The 13,616-nt window shown below is 36.8% G+C and overlaps 1 protein-coding gene across 5 annotated transcripts in view; it reads right to left on the reverse strand.

The window, feature by feature from the left end:
* Window positions 1-2,480: 2,480 nt before the first annotated feature.
* DDC (dopa decarboxylase) overlaps window positions 2,481-13,616 on the reverse strand; it is a 121,618-nt gene continuing 110,482 nt past the window's right edge. For all 5 annotated transcript variants that reach the window (XM_043975350.1, XM_043975351.1, XM_043975352.1 and 2 more), the window contains 2 exons: window positions 7,079-7,300; window positions 2,481-2,966 (listed from right to left, as the gene is read on the reverse strand). In XM_043975350.1, coding sequence (XP_043831285.1) covers window positions 7,085-7,300 — 216 coding nt within the window. In that variant the 3' untranslated portion in view covers window positions 2,481-2,966; window positions 7,079-7,084. The remainder of the gene's footprint in view (window positions 2,967-7,078; window positions 7,301-13,616) is intronic.

A 13,616-nucleotide genomic window follows, 5' to 3' on the forward strand; every position in this document is an offset into this window, starting at 1 on the left:
AGAGTTGGGTGAAGGCAGTATAAGAATGGAGGATAAATGGTAGTCCAATGTGGAGAATACACAAGGGTAAATTGTATGAGATAAGGTTGAAACATTATATTGGAACCAGATTGGAGAGGGTCTGATGTGTCTGGATCAGGAGTTTAGTTGGCATCTAGGAGCCATCACAGGTTTTTTGAAAAGAGGGGTGACAAAATCACAATACTCCTTGTCTGGTCAAGACAGAATATAGTGGAACTATAATCTCTTAATGGAATATATCCCATTCAATAAAGATGAAAGGTACATGTTGTCTCTTTAAGGGAATTTTCATATGAAGGAAAGGGCAGAAAAAAAAGTGGAGATGAGGTTATAAAGAAAAATATTTATGTTGCCAATTTATGTAAAATATTGCTACTATTGTATATGAATAGTTTGATACCTAAAAGAACTTCATTTTATTATATTCACCTAATATATGTATATAAAAATAACTCATGAGACTAGGACAGATTATTTTAGTATAAATATGTGAGTTTAGATTTGCTTTTGAACAATATAGAATTATGCCTCACTTGTGTAACAACAGTTTAATGTTGTGAAGAGGTAGAAAATAATCTTTTATTTATTAAAAACTAAAGAACAGGGCAGCTAGGTAGCACAGAGGATAAAGCACGAGCCCTGGATTCAGGAGGACCTGAGTTCAAATCTGATCTCAAGCACTTGATACTTAACTAGCTGTGTAACCCTGGGCACGTCACTTAACCCTCATTGCCCTGAAAAAAAACAAACAAAAAACTACAACATTCATGTTTTTCAGATGAAATCTGTCTAGTTATGCCTCTCCTATCTTGTACTTATGAAGTTATATTTTTAAGAAAGCAATTTCACAAGTACAAGATGATAGAGGTATGGTTAGATAGGAGTTAATGTGAAAAAGAACTTGGAATTTTAGGGGCCAGTGACTCACAGGCTCAAAGGCAGCACTTTGCCATGGTAGCCAGGAAAGTGAGGATCTCAGACTGTGTTCTGAGAGGCATCGTTTCTAATAACAAGTCAGTAATCATCTTGCTGTACTCTGCCCTAGTCAGATTATATCTGAAATGTCTCTTTTAATTCTGTGCTCCCTATGGAATCACTTTAAATTCTTCCAATTTTAGAAAAGACACTGGGAAGAAGTGCTCAAGTGAGGGCAAGCACCTCACTTGGTAGGCCATATGAAGACTGCTTGAAGGAACTTGAAATATTTAGCCAGGAAATGAGATTGCTTAGAGGAGGAAATAATAGGTGTCTTCCAGTATCTGGAAGAGGGATTAAACGTGTTCTGTTTGACCCCTGAGTTCAGAATTAGGAGCAATAACAGTGGAAGTTTCAAAGAGGCAAAACTAGATTTGATCCAAGTAAAAACTCCTTAATAATTAGGGCTTTCCAAAGGGAATAGTGAATCCTCTCAATAAAGTTCTTCCAGCAAAGTGTGGATTTGTTGGGTTTGTTGTAGGATTTCTTGTCCAAGTATGAGTGGCCCAAATGGCCAATGAGGACCAATTCTAAAATTTCATGATTATGTGATCTGTTATGAGCAGTAATTGAGAGGATTATTTGTACAATCATGTAAAGGATGAATTTAAGGAATGGGGTAGTCTTGAGATGGGAAGAAAATGGTGATAAAAATTAGGATGGTTACAGTGGTTGTGTAAAGGAGACCTATTGTGGAAGTTGACCTGACAACACATGGCAACTCAATGAATATGTAGGTAAATCCTAGTATTTTATTATGGTGTCGCTTGTTTCTTGCCTGAGCTGGATCCTATGTAGTTCAATGATTGAACAATGCAACCACAACAAATTGAAAGTGAAAATATCTCAGTTCTCCACACCAGGAAGTATAAACCCTGTTGCATTTACATGATTATCAAGCTCTTTGACATTGTGATTAGTCACATTAATTGCCAGAAATCCTTTTAGAAGGTAGAGGTAATTATTGCGCAAGGAAAGAGGAAAAAAAAATGGGCCTAGGAAAATAATATGATTCAAACATCTCCATAAATACTCTGAGCAGTAAAATATCTGTGAAGCATATAGCATAAATTATTTGATTGTATTTACATTTAGAGTCATTTTCCTTTGTTCATTCTTCCTAACCCCATAGAATGGATTATTATCAATGGCAGTTTTTCAGATAAGGAATCAAGGCTCAGAAAAAGTTAAAGTGGTTTCTCTTCTTATAACACCAACATAGAGAAAGCCAAGAACCTCCTTATTGCTCCCCTGCTTTGCCTGTGTATGCATGTAAGTGTGGATGTGATTGTAGTAGATATACCTTTGGTATCAATCTATTTTTGCCAGAGGTCTCAGCCCTACTTTGTTTTTATTGTTGTGATTATTATCTTAGCTCATCAGATTGTTAGATTACTTTGAAAAGGATTTGGAGCCTTTGTCAACAATGTGCTTTTTGGTCTAATGTGGAAACCAGGATTAATAGCCAACAGACACAATTATGGTAGCATATCAACATGGTTTATTAAACATATAGCCACATCAAAAAATACTCAAAGACTACAGATACAGTGTCAGGCCACATAAACTCAATTTGCCCACAATGCCCTTTCAATAACTCTTTACTTAATGCACCATCACAAATAACTTCAGAAACAAATTTTTAAAAAATACAATTTCATCACATAAATGGTCGCTTGGTTTTGTGTGTAGTTTGTGATTATAGTTAAAACACATAGAGAATATTAATAGTTCATGTCTTTGGAATAATCTAACTTTTGACAATATATCAGAATCAAATAAAAAATCTGCTATGATGAAAGAAAAAAAAGAACCCGGTATTCATTTTGATCAATCTTTCCTAAATGAATAATGCCTCCATGTTCATGTTTCTGGTCAACTTCAGAGAAATTGCAGGGCTCCCTTAAGTTATGCAATCGCGGTGATTTTTACTTGTTAATTATATCAGTATCCATTCCATCTCTTTGTCTCTGTGAAATAATAAAATCACCAGTACAATCCAATTGGATATCAACCTTTTAAATGCAGATATATTAACTATGACATAGATTAAAGATTTTATATACATTAAAGCCTTTCATTTTGAAAGGAGAAGGGAGAAAGAGAACATTCGAAACAATCAAATAAAGGTTACTATACAATGTAAAAGGCTTTGAATGGAAAATAAGGACATTTGGGTTATGACCCAACTATAGTTCTGACTTCTCTAATGATACCCTGAATGTGTGCTAGCCAATGCTATTTTTTTCTCTATCTGGAAAATGGGGAGAGCTCTTGCTCTTGATGGACTCATCAGGCATACTGTTGCCACAAAACAGGTGTTTTAAGCCTTTTTTATGTCATAAACCTGATTGGCATTGTGGTGAAACCTAAAGACTCCTTCTCAGAATAACGTTTTAAAATAATCAGAGCAAATGTTCCTCTCTTCCCAACTTGCTTTGCATTGTCAAGGACATCAATATCCTCCCACTCCCCCAGGCTCATAATCTTTGACTCCTCACTATTTCTCACATTCCATACCTAATTTGTTGATTTCACCTTCGTAAAGTCTCTTTCAAACATGTCCCCTTCTTTCCTCTGATACAGCCACCAACCCGTTGAAGGCCCTCATGTTCTCACATGTGGTTTAGCTAATAGCCTGATTAGTCTGTCTGCCACATGTTTTATTCCATTCCAGTCTATCTTCCATTCAGCTCCCAAAACAATTTTTTCTGAAGCCCAAATGCTTCCCACCCCCACTCAATAAACTCCATTGGTTACCTATAACCTCCAGGTTAAAACAATATTCTCTGGTGTTAGAAGTTCTTCATAATCTAGACACTCCTCTTCCTCCCCACACAAATTTCCAGTCTTCTGATCCCTTGCCTTGACCTCACGCCAGCATATATTCTTCTATCAAGTGACAATGGCCTCCTTGCAGTGTCTTGAACAACATACTTCATCTCCCTCCAGGAATTTCACTGGCTTTTCCCCATTCCTGGAGTGCTCTCCTTCCTCATCTCTACTTCTGGCTTCCCAAGTCCCCGCTAAAATCTCTCCTTCTACAGGAAGCTTTTCCTACTCTCTCAACTCTAGTGCCTTCTTTCTGCTCATTATTTCCTATTTACTCTGTACATAGCTTATTTATACATAGATGTTTGTATGTTGTCTCCTCCATCGGATTGTGAGTTCCTTGAGGGCAGGGACTTGTCTTTTGATTCTTTTTATATCCCCAACATTGAGAGAAGTTATTATTTCTCTCTTATATTAATAACCAATTATCGAATCAGGACCTAGGTTTTCCCCCTCTTCTACTTCCTCACTCAGGTTATTCAGGCAGCCTTTGAAGCGCAGGGCTGATCATGAAAGGGAAAATTTAGATCTGTTCAAAAGGTAAAGTTTTTTGGTTTAGGTGAATTGATGGATTCTGACCCATTGAGTTTTATTCATAAAATTCTGGGGGAAAGCTGGTTCTCCCTTTTGTGTAGATCAGGGCTTCCTAAATTTTTCCCACTCATGACCCCTTTCTACCTGAGGAATTTTTATGTGACCCTGCATATATAGATATATAAAATAGGCATTCATGACCTTTTATTGTTGCCAAAGTTTTCATGACTCTCACATCCTATTATATGACCCCATTTGGAGTCTCAACCCACGGTTTAAGAAGCTAGGGTGTAGATTACCCTAGACAGGGTGATATGGGTATAGATAAATCTCTTTAACCAAGACTGAGTGATCAGAGTCACATCCCTTAGACCCTCACTAGTATAAGCTTGCTTCTCTTTATAATGTTCATTCTCTCATTACTTGTTAACCAATCAGCGTTGATTTCCACCTTCAGGTGCACCCTCCCTTTTCCAAAGGCTTTCTAAGTATTGATGGTTTCACAGGTTATGTCCCTTTGGTCATTGAGAGGACAAATTAGCACTTTTTGTTAACTATTTGTTAGCTGTGGTTGATAAAATCGATTACAATTTACCCAGAAATTGTCTCTCAAAAAATATTACTCACAAGAACATATAGAAGATCCTTAATAAATGTTGATTGGCTGACTGAACTTTTTAAATAATTGAAGCAAATGCTAAATTTCAATTAAAGGTTGGTAAAGATAAAATGTAATTATTTTCCCATCCAAGTTCAGAGATCTCTCTATAGATCCCAGGTTATGACTTTCTGCAAATGGAGCAGTGGGAGAATTTCAAAGGGGAAACATAGATAAACTCAAGCCATTCTTTTGTGTGAGTGCATGTTTTCTTTTTTATGTGAATTTTTTTTTCGGTGAGGCAATTGGGATTAAGTGACTTGCCCAGGGTCACATAGCTAGTAAGTGTTAAGTGTCTGAGGCCAGATTTGAACTCAGGTCCTCCTGACTCCAGGGCCGGTGCTCTATCCACTGCACCACCTAGCTGACCCTTTACGTGAATTTTTAATGATATCTTTATAATTGTTACAAAGACTGTAGATATTTTAAAAAACTATTTCACAGCAAATAGGAGACAGCTACGTGACTTAGTGAATGAAACAATGGTGGAGAGTCAGGAAGACTAGAGTTTAAATCTGGCTTCAGACACTTTCTAGTTGTGTGACCCTGGGCACCTAATTTCTATTTGCCTCAGTTTCCTCATCTATAAAATGTGGATAACAAAAGGACCTACCTCCCAGGGTTTTGAGGATCAGATGAAATACTATTTGTAAATAGCTTAGCACAGTGTCTGGCACAAACTTATCTGCAGTCATTTCAAAGGAAGAGAGCACTAACAACTGGGGAGAGGGGGGTGAGGAGAGCTAAGTGCCTGTAAGAGGAAGCACCAGAACCATGCTTTGAAGTATGCTAGAGATTCTAAAAAATGAGAAGGGAGTTTATTCCAGACAGTGATTGGGAAAGGGGGAAAGGGGGACAACTGATGAACACTTGGGCAAAGGTAGAGAAATAGGAGACTGTATATCCTGTTGGGAAATAGCCAGCCCATCAATTTGAGTGGGACACAGAGAATAATTTGAAGTTTGAAAGGGCAAATAGGAGGCAGATTGTGGAGAGCTGTACATTAGGTGTTTCATCCTAGATAGTCAAGATCGATTTAACTAGGCTTTATTTTTAATATTTCCTGCATATGTGAATTGAGTATTTTGTTTTGTTTGGGCTTTGGTCTTTCCTATAGTGGCAAAAGCATTGATCTTTCTCAAGTACTAAAAGTGTGATCTTCCCCTAATGTTTCAATGATTTCATCTTCTTTGAGGGGAAATCTATCTACTACATTAAACTATCCACTCCCTATTTACATTGACTTGCATTTATCCAGACCTTGCCATTTTAATAGTTTATTTAACTGTTTTATTGTATTTTTAAATAAGAATAATAAAAAATAGGCTTAGAGGTAATCTACCCAGGAAATTATTAGACATATATTTTCTTATGGGAAAATAGCATGTGATATTACTGTGGTAATAACAATAATAGTATTTATATAATACTTTAAATTTTGCAAAGCATTTTACCAACAGTATGACATTTTATCCTTAAAACAACCCTAGGAGGTGGGTGCTATTATTATCCCCATTTTATAGATAGGGAAACTGAGGCAGACAGAAGAGGTTTTTTAAAAGTGATTTTCCTGAGATCACACAGCTAAGTTATAAGTTTCTGAAGCTGGATCTGATCTCAGGTCTACCCAGATTCAAGGCTCTAATCACTTTACAACCTAGCTACCTCTATGAAAATATGAAAATAGTCATTGTTTTGATTTGCCACCATTCCCCTTCTCTTGTTCTGACCCAAACAAACAGTCCTAAGATGAGAAATGAAAGGACCCTCAAGTTGAACCCTTTTACATTTGAGAAAATTCAGGCTCAGTGAGTTTAAATGACTTGTCCAAGGTCATAATATAATAAGATGATAAGTGGCAGGCTCGGGATTTAAGCCATATCTTCTGACTCTGCACTCAGTATTGTTTCTACTTCATGACTAGAATTGGGGCATCGGAAGACACTGTAGAGACCTCATACCCATAGCTGGGGCTAGAACTCAAGTGGCCTGCCCCCCAGTTGGGCTTCCTGCCACCACACAAACCCATGGTATGAGACACAGTAATGAAATCTTTACCTGCAGTTACTGGTTCATTTTCAGCTCCTTTTCGTCTTTCAGCAGCTCAGCCACCAGCTCTGTAATGTGCTGCCAGGCGTGCTGGATGTGGACAGACTCCACCGTACGAGAGCAGATGGCAAAACGCAGCACAAACTTGTCTCTGAGGTGACATGGGACCAAGTGGATTTTTTTGGTTTTGTTTATTTTTTCAAGGAGTGCTTCATTCAGTTTGTTGGAACCCTAAAAGAATTGTAAAAGATGAATCATCTGTTGTTACTTTAGTACTTCAAAATTTGTCAACTTAAGACTTTGGGTGGGGGGAAGGCTTGACTAGCTATTACTTATCTATCAATTAATCAACAAGCATTTATTAAGTACTTGTTAATGCCCATGCTAGGCAAGCATTGGAGACATACAAGTACAAAAAAATGAAATAATCTCTACATGCAAGGAGTTTATATCTTATAAGGAAGACAAGTGCAAGTAAGAGGAAATGCCATATAAAATTCTTAAAGACAAAGTAGCAAAATTCAAGACAGTTTGGGGGGGGGGAACTAACAGTTGAAGGATGAGGAAAGACTTCATGCAGAAGATGTTGTTTGAGGAGCATCTTAAAGGAAAAGAAGGACTATCTGAGGCACAGGTGAGTAGGGAACGTGTTCCCGGTATGTAGACTGGAGATGGAATGTTGTGCATGAGAAATGGAGAAGCCAGTTTGGCAGAAGGTACAGCGAGATACAATGAGGCTGGAAAAATAGGTTAAAGCCAGTTGTAAAGGGATTTCAAAACTAAATGGAAGACTTTATATTTTATCCTAGGGGCAATAGGAAGCCATTGGAGTTGATTAAGTTGGGGAGTGACATGGTCTGCTCCATGCTTAAGGAAAATGACTTTGGCAGCAGTGTGGAAGATAGACTGGAGTGGGGAAGAGACTTAAGGCAGAGACATCAATTAAGAGACTGTTGCAATAATCTAAGGGAAAGGTGATAGGGGGCTGAACTGAGTTGGCAAATTTATTAGTTGAGAAAAGATGTGGATATTGAAATGGCAAGATCTGACAACTGATTGCATATGTGGGGTAAAGGAGAATCGGGAATCAAGGATAATGCTGAGATTGTAAACCTGGGAGGCAGGAAGGGTGCTTGTTCCTTTGACAGAAATAGGGAAGTTTTGAAGAGGGGAGAGTTTGAGGGTAAAGATAATGAACATTTTTAGACATGTTGAATGTAAGCTATATCTAGGACATACAGTCTGAAAGGTCCAATATGTAATTGATGATGTAGGACTAAAGTTCTGGGGAGAGAGATTGGTTTCAGCTGGGAGGATAAGGAAAGGCTTTATGGAAGAAAGGAGACCTTGAGCTGGGTCTTGAATGAAGAGAAGGATTTTGAAAGTAGAAATAAAGAGAAACTGCATTCCAGCCATACAGGAAGACCTACAAAAATGAAGGTGGACAAAGAGTACAGGATGAGATGAGAAGTGACTAGTAGATGAGTTTTGCTAGAATATGAAATACACAAAGGGGAATAGTGTGAATTTTGACTAGAGAAGTGAGCTCCAGACCTGGTGTAAAGTACTCCCAATTAAAAGTATTCTCTCCCTCTTCAAATCTCTTTTGTTAATACGGACCTTTTTGATCTACTCATATTGTAATCCATATTATAACTATGTGTCTGTCTTATCCATTCTACCTTACACATTCTAAGGGTGTGCTGGAGCCAGCTTGTACCAGCTTGTAGGAGCTAATTGTTAAATTTTCACTGTGAGCATTTACAACTTGGAAATCAGCAAATGTTACCTATCAGGGCTGGATTTATTATTATTTTTGACTGTCTAGACTTAAGAATGAATGAAAAATGTTCATAATTCAGACTAAATTTTAAAATATGTGTTGAATATGTTTCTCCCCCTTTCTCCAGACAGCTGGTTTTTAAACATTTACAAGCACACCCTGCCAGATTCCACCAGATTATAAACTCCTTAAGGACATATAATGTCTAGTTTCATTTCTGCATCCACATTTGCTTAATGTGGTGTATTTCACATAGGTTTCTAAGACATTTTGTTGTATTAAATTAATCCCTAGAAAAACACAATAAAGGATAAAAAAATAGTTCAAAGATTCAGGTAGAAGAGAAGAAAGGGTGAATCAGAGAGTGGTGATACTTTGTGCTATAAAAGGATGAGTAAAAAGTAATCAATCAGTTTATATATCTATGTTTTTCTCTTTAAAATAATAAGCCAACATTCTGACTGACCAAATGTTAAAGAATAATCAGCTCCAATATTTTTTCAACTGTTGCTAATTTTATTTACTGCTCCCTCCCCCCCAATTTTTTAATTTCTTTCAGGGAGAGTATTCTGCAAAATATAAACCTCCTGACTGGTTGTTTGTTTGTTTTTTTTTTTTTTACGGGGCAATGGGGTTAAGTGACTTGCCCAGGGTCACACAGCTAGTAAGTGTCAAGTGTCTGAGGCCGGATTTGAACTCAGGAACTCCTGAATCCAGGGCCGGTGCTTTATCCACTGCGCCACCTAGCCGCCCCCTGACTGGTTGTTAATGCATCAGTTTTGCTTCTTGTTTCATCTATTCCAGGTAGATAAATAATAAAGAGTATAGTTTGAGTAGAGGGAAAACAGTTTGGATAAAATAATGCTATACAGTTTACACAAACTTGCCTTATATCAGATCCCAAAGAAAATTGTTTAGCTACATTGGAAGATGATTTTATTCTCAAATACCAGGCCACAGGCACACTAGAATTAAGGCTTTTGATAATGCTTCTCCTGAAAAAACACTTTGAAAAACTTTAGAACTATCACCAATAAAGTTCTTAACCATAATTTTAGAAGACCAATCTCTTGTCTGAGAATTGATGGCTTAGAGATACAAAATGAGACAAACGTTTTCAAGCATTGCCACTAACTGTGCTTATGTGTTACAAGGTGAGCTGGTTCTAGGGAGAGTTGAGCTGGTGGGGTAAAAAAAAAAGTAAGAAAAGTTAAAAAAGAGAATTAACAAAACATTTGTAAATAAGCAAAGCAAAAAGAAGTTCAGAAGGCTTCACAAACTGGATAATTTTGTTACTATCTAATTAAATTTAATATGCATTTTACATTGTACTTAATAAAAGTTCCCAGGTTCATATACAATCCTTTACTCTATTGTTTGCATATTGAAATGCTTTTTTTGTTGATGGTTGAATTCATAAGGAAAAAGAAAATTTTAAAAGTTAGAAAAAACAATATTACCCCAGATTGAAGTCAGAAAAGACAACTTAAATTGCTTAACTTGTCCATAGATGAGTACAGAAAATAAATAGGTCCATCAATTTTCTATCATGAATGTTCAACCGTGCCTGCATTCCCCACAGCTGGTAGACCAAGCTATGAATGAATGCCCACCTGTTCTATAGAAGAGGATATGCTCTACAAATAGTGTTATTTGGGGGTCCTTTGGCCCTGTACCTCCCAATCTTTCAGCAGACTTGTCAAAGTTCCCATTGTCAGGGGCTGCGTGTTTAAACAAACGCAGCTCTGTTCAAAAGATCTCTTCCAAGAGCTCCATACACTTCAATATATGCTGCATCTGTTCCCACAGCAGGACATCCTCTCTCTAATGAAAGAACCAACACAAAAGAAACCCCCTTCCTTCTTGGGCTCTGAGGAGGCTCTACTATAGCTCTCATTATCAGACATGCAGTTTGACTCCTCAATAAACAGTCAAAAGATAAATAAATAAGTAACCCAGTCACTTAGGCAACTGAAAAGCTCAGAAAGAAATGTCTGTTAACATTCACTATGTTACCGAAACAACTGGGAACTGTTTTAAAAGGCTTTAGAAAAGCTTCACTATAAAAGCTCATTTCTATGAGCCCCTTTAGGAACTGTATCAGATGAACATCGTCAGGAAGGAGCACCACAATGCCCTAAACCCATTTAAGGTAATTTTCCCCCGTCAGAGTACATATGTACTAGACATCAGTCTGCCCATTAATGGACATCTGGTTAACAGAATTGAGTGGAATTGAATAAATCATTGATTGGAACATAAGCAATGGGCCATAGGAATAGTGTAAAAAAAAGTTAAGGGAACCGGATTCAAATTCTGGCTGTTTTTGCTATCCATGTGATCTTGGTAAAGTCACTTCATCATTCTAAGCCTCAGTTCCTTATCCATAAAATTAGGTAACCTGTAAGCTTTCTTCCAACTCAACATTCCAGAACTCAATGTGGTACATCCTCTTTGATATGTCAATAGACCTGTGATCTCATCAATGTTGGTGCTTCCTCCAATAATGGAGATTGTAACCACACATGTCTTCTCAGCCTCTGTTTCTTTTCAGTGTTGCCCAAATTGTTGCCCAAAATATCCATCATCCAGGAGGTCCACCAAATGTGCTGGGCAAGAAGTGGGGGGCAGCATGGGTCTTCCTCTGGATCTCTTCACATTATGTGGAAGGTACCAAAGGTTCACAGAGACTCTGGTTACTAAACTGACTCCTCCCTTTTCCAGTCATATTTCACTCTTATGCCATCTTCTCCATTTCTAGTTGTCATTTTTTGTTAACAATATGCTGCAACCAATTTATGTCCACCATGCATCTTTCCATTACCCTTTGAATTAGTCACAACTTTTATTCATCAGAAACTGTGGTACTATATGATTCACAGCCATTGAGTATCCTGGGGAGAATGCTGATAGGCCTCTGATTCAGAGAGAAGCTTAGGTTTTTAAATATGCAATGCAATGTCTTTAAGACACTCCAGCCCTGATACTTCCTTCAATTCAATCCTTGACCCAGTTCATGATTCATCTTTAGTGCCTAAGACATATCCCCAAGAAACGCAATATCCAAGTGTATATCATAATGTGGACAATGATGTATTTTTATAATTGTTATGAATAGTTGAAATATGAGTAGCCTGAAATACTTTTAGTGGTTATAGATACCTATCATGTTTTAGGGTCTAATACAATCATCATATATGTCATTTACAGACAGGAGTATCTGGAGGGCCTCACCATCTATAGGGAATCCCTCTTCCATTTGGACTCTGTGATGGTCATACCTCCATCCAAGTTGCCTTTGATAAGCATGTATCTCATTATTTTATACATTGCTTGACATAAATATTCAGAATATCTTTCAAGTTGTATCTTCTGAGGAATTTTGTATGATTTTAACGTGTGTATGGGAAACATCTTTTTGGATGAAAGCCTTTAAAGCAGCATGTCATTCTACTGAACTAAATGCTTACATATAATCAAATAGTAATTCCATTTAGATCTGGTATTATCTATGCCTTTCAGCGAATTGTATGAGTATGAAAGCCTGCTTGTTCCTTCTCATACCTTCATCAATGATACCCTTAATATAGATGTAGATTATTCTTATAACAACTTTTGAAGAAATTATAAAGTAGGCATATCATTAATTAATTGTTATTTTTGGATCATTTTTGGCCAACTTTTTCCATGCCTTTGGTATAATTCCCTTTATTGAATGTTTTATGAATTGATCTCTCAATGCCATAAAAATTGTTTCATCCTTGGCTTGAAGTTCCTTGGTGGTTGCTTGCTCCAATCAAGTTTTTCTTTGTTTTCTTGAGTACCATATCTATTTCCCAAAATGGTTCTTTACAAATAGTGATGGTAGAGTCCAAATGTGATATCTTCACTTTCTGTGATGGTGAAAAGAATTAGTTGTAGAAATCTTCACAGGTTTATTCCACTTGTTTATTTATTATTCTCTTTCTATTTTTATCCTTAAATGCTCTTAGGTCACTGGAGTTATTAACCTGGGGTCTGTGAACTTGTTTGTTTATCTATTTTTGTAACTGTATTTCAATATACGAGTTTTCCTTTATAGACCTATGTATTTTATTTTATGCCTTTAAGAATACTATTCTAAGAAAGTGTCCAAAGGCCTTACTATACTGTCAAAGTGGTCCATGACACAAAAAAATTATGAAATCCTGTATTAGGATAACTTGGATATATTCCTCGTGGCCATTGGTTTATATTATTTTAACTTCCTTGGTATATATAATCATCTGGGTCAATGTTTTTATCAATTTCATTTTAGAGGAATTTATTTAAATCTTATTTAAATATTTCCAGTTTGAACTGTTTTAATTGAATGCCATATCTTCTCATTTTTATTCTTTCTTCCAATTTAATTTTGATTTTGATCTTTGCTTTAACAAGTCACAAAAATCACAGAATATTATGGTATATGTTCATTTAATTGGGAAGATCTTTTTTGTGTGTGTGTGTGTGAGGCAATTGGGGTTAAGTGACTTGTCCAGGGTCATATAGCTAGTAAGTGTTAAGTGTCTGAGGCTAGATTTGAACTCAGTTCCTTCTAAATCCAGGGCTGGTGATCTATCCACTATACCACCTAGCTGCCCCAATTTGGAAGATCTTATGGAGCTCTTCATAGAATTTATCTACCTACTCCTTCTCTGCAACACCATGTATTACATAAGGATGAAAGTCTATCTTTTTTGCCCAAATGAATTTGATTGACCTGACAATTTTTACTAATATGAT

The sequence above is a fragment of the Dromiciops gliroides genome, chromosome 1 (genome assembly GCF_019393635.1).
Source record: "Dromiciops gliroides isolate mDroGli1 chromosome 1, mDroGli1.pri, whole genome shotgun sequence".
In the NCBI taxonomy this organism is placed as follows: Eukaryota; Metazoa; Chordata; class Mammalia; order Microbiotheria; family Microbiotheriidae; genus Dromiciops; species Dromiciops gliroides.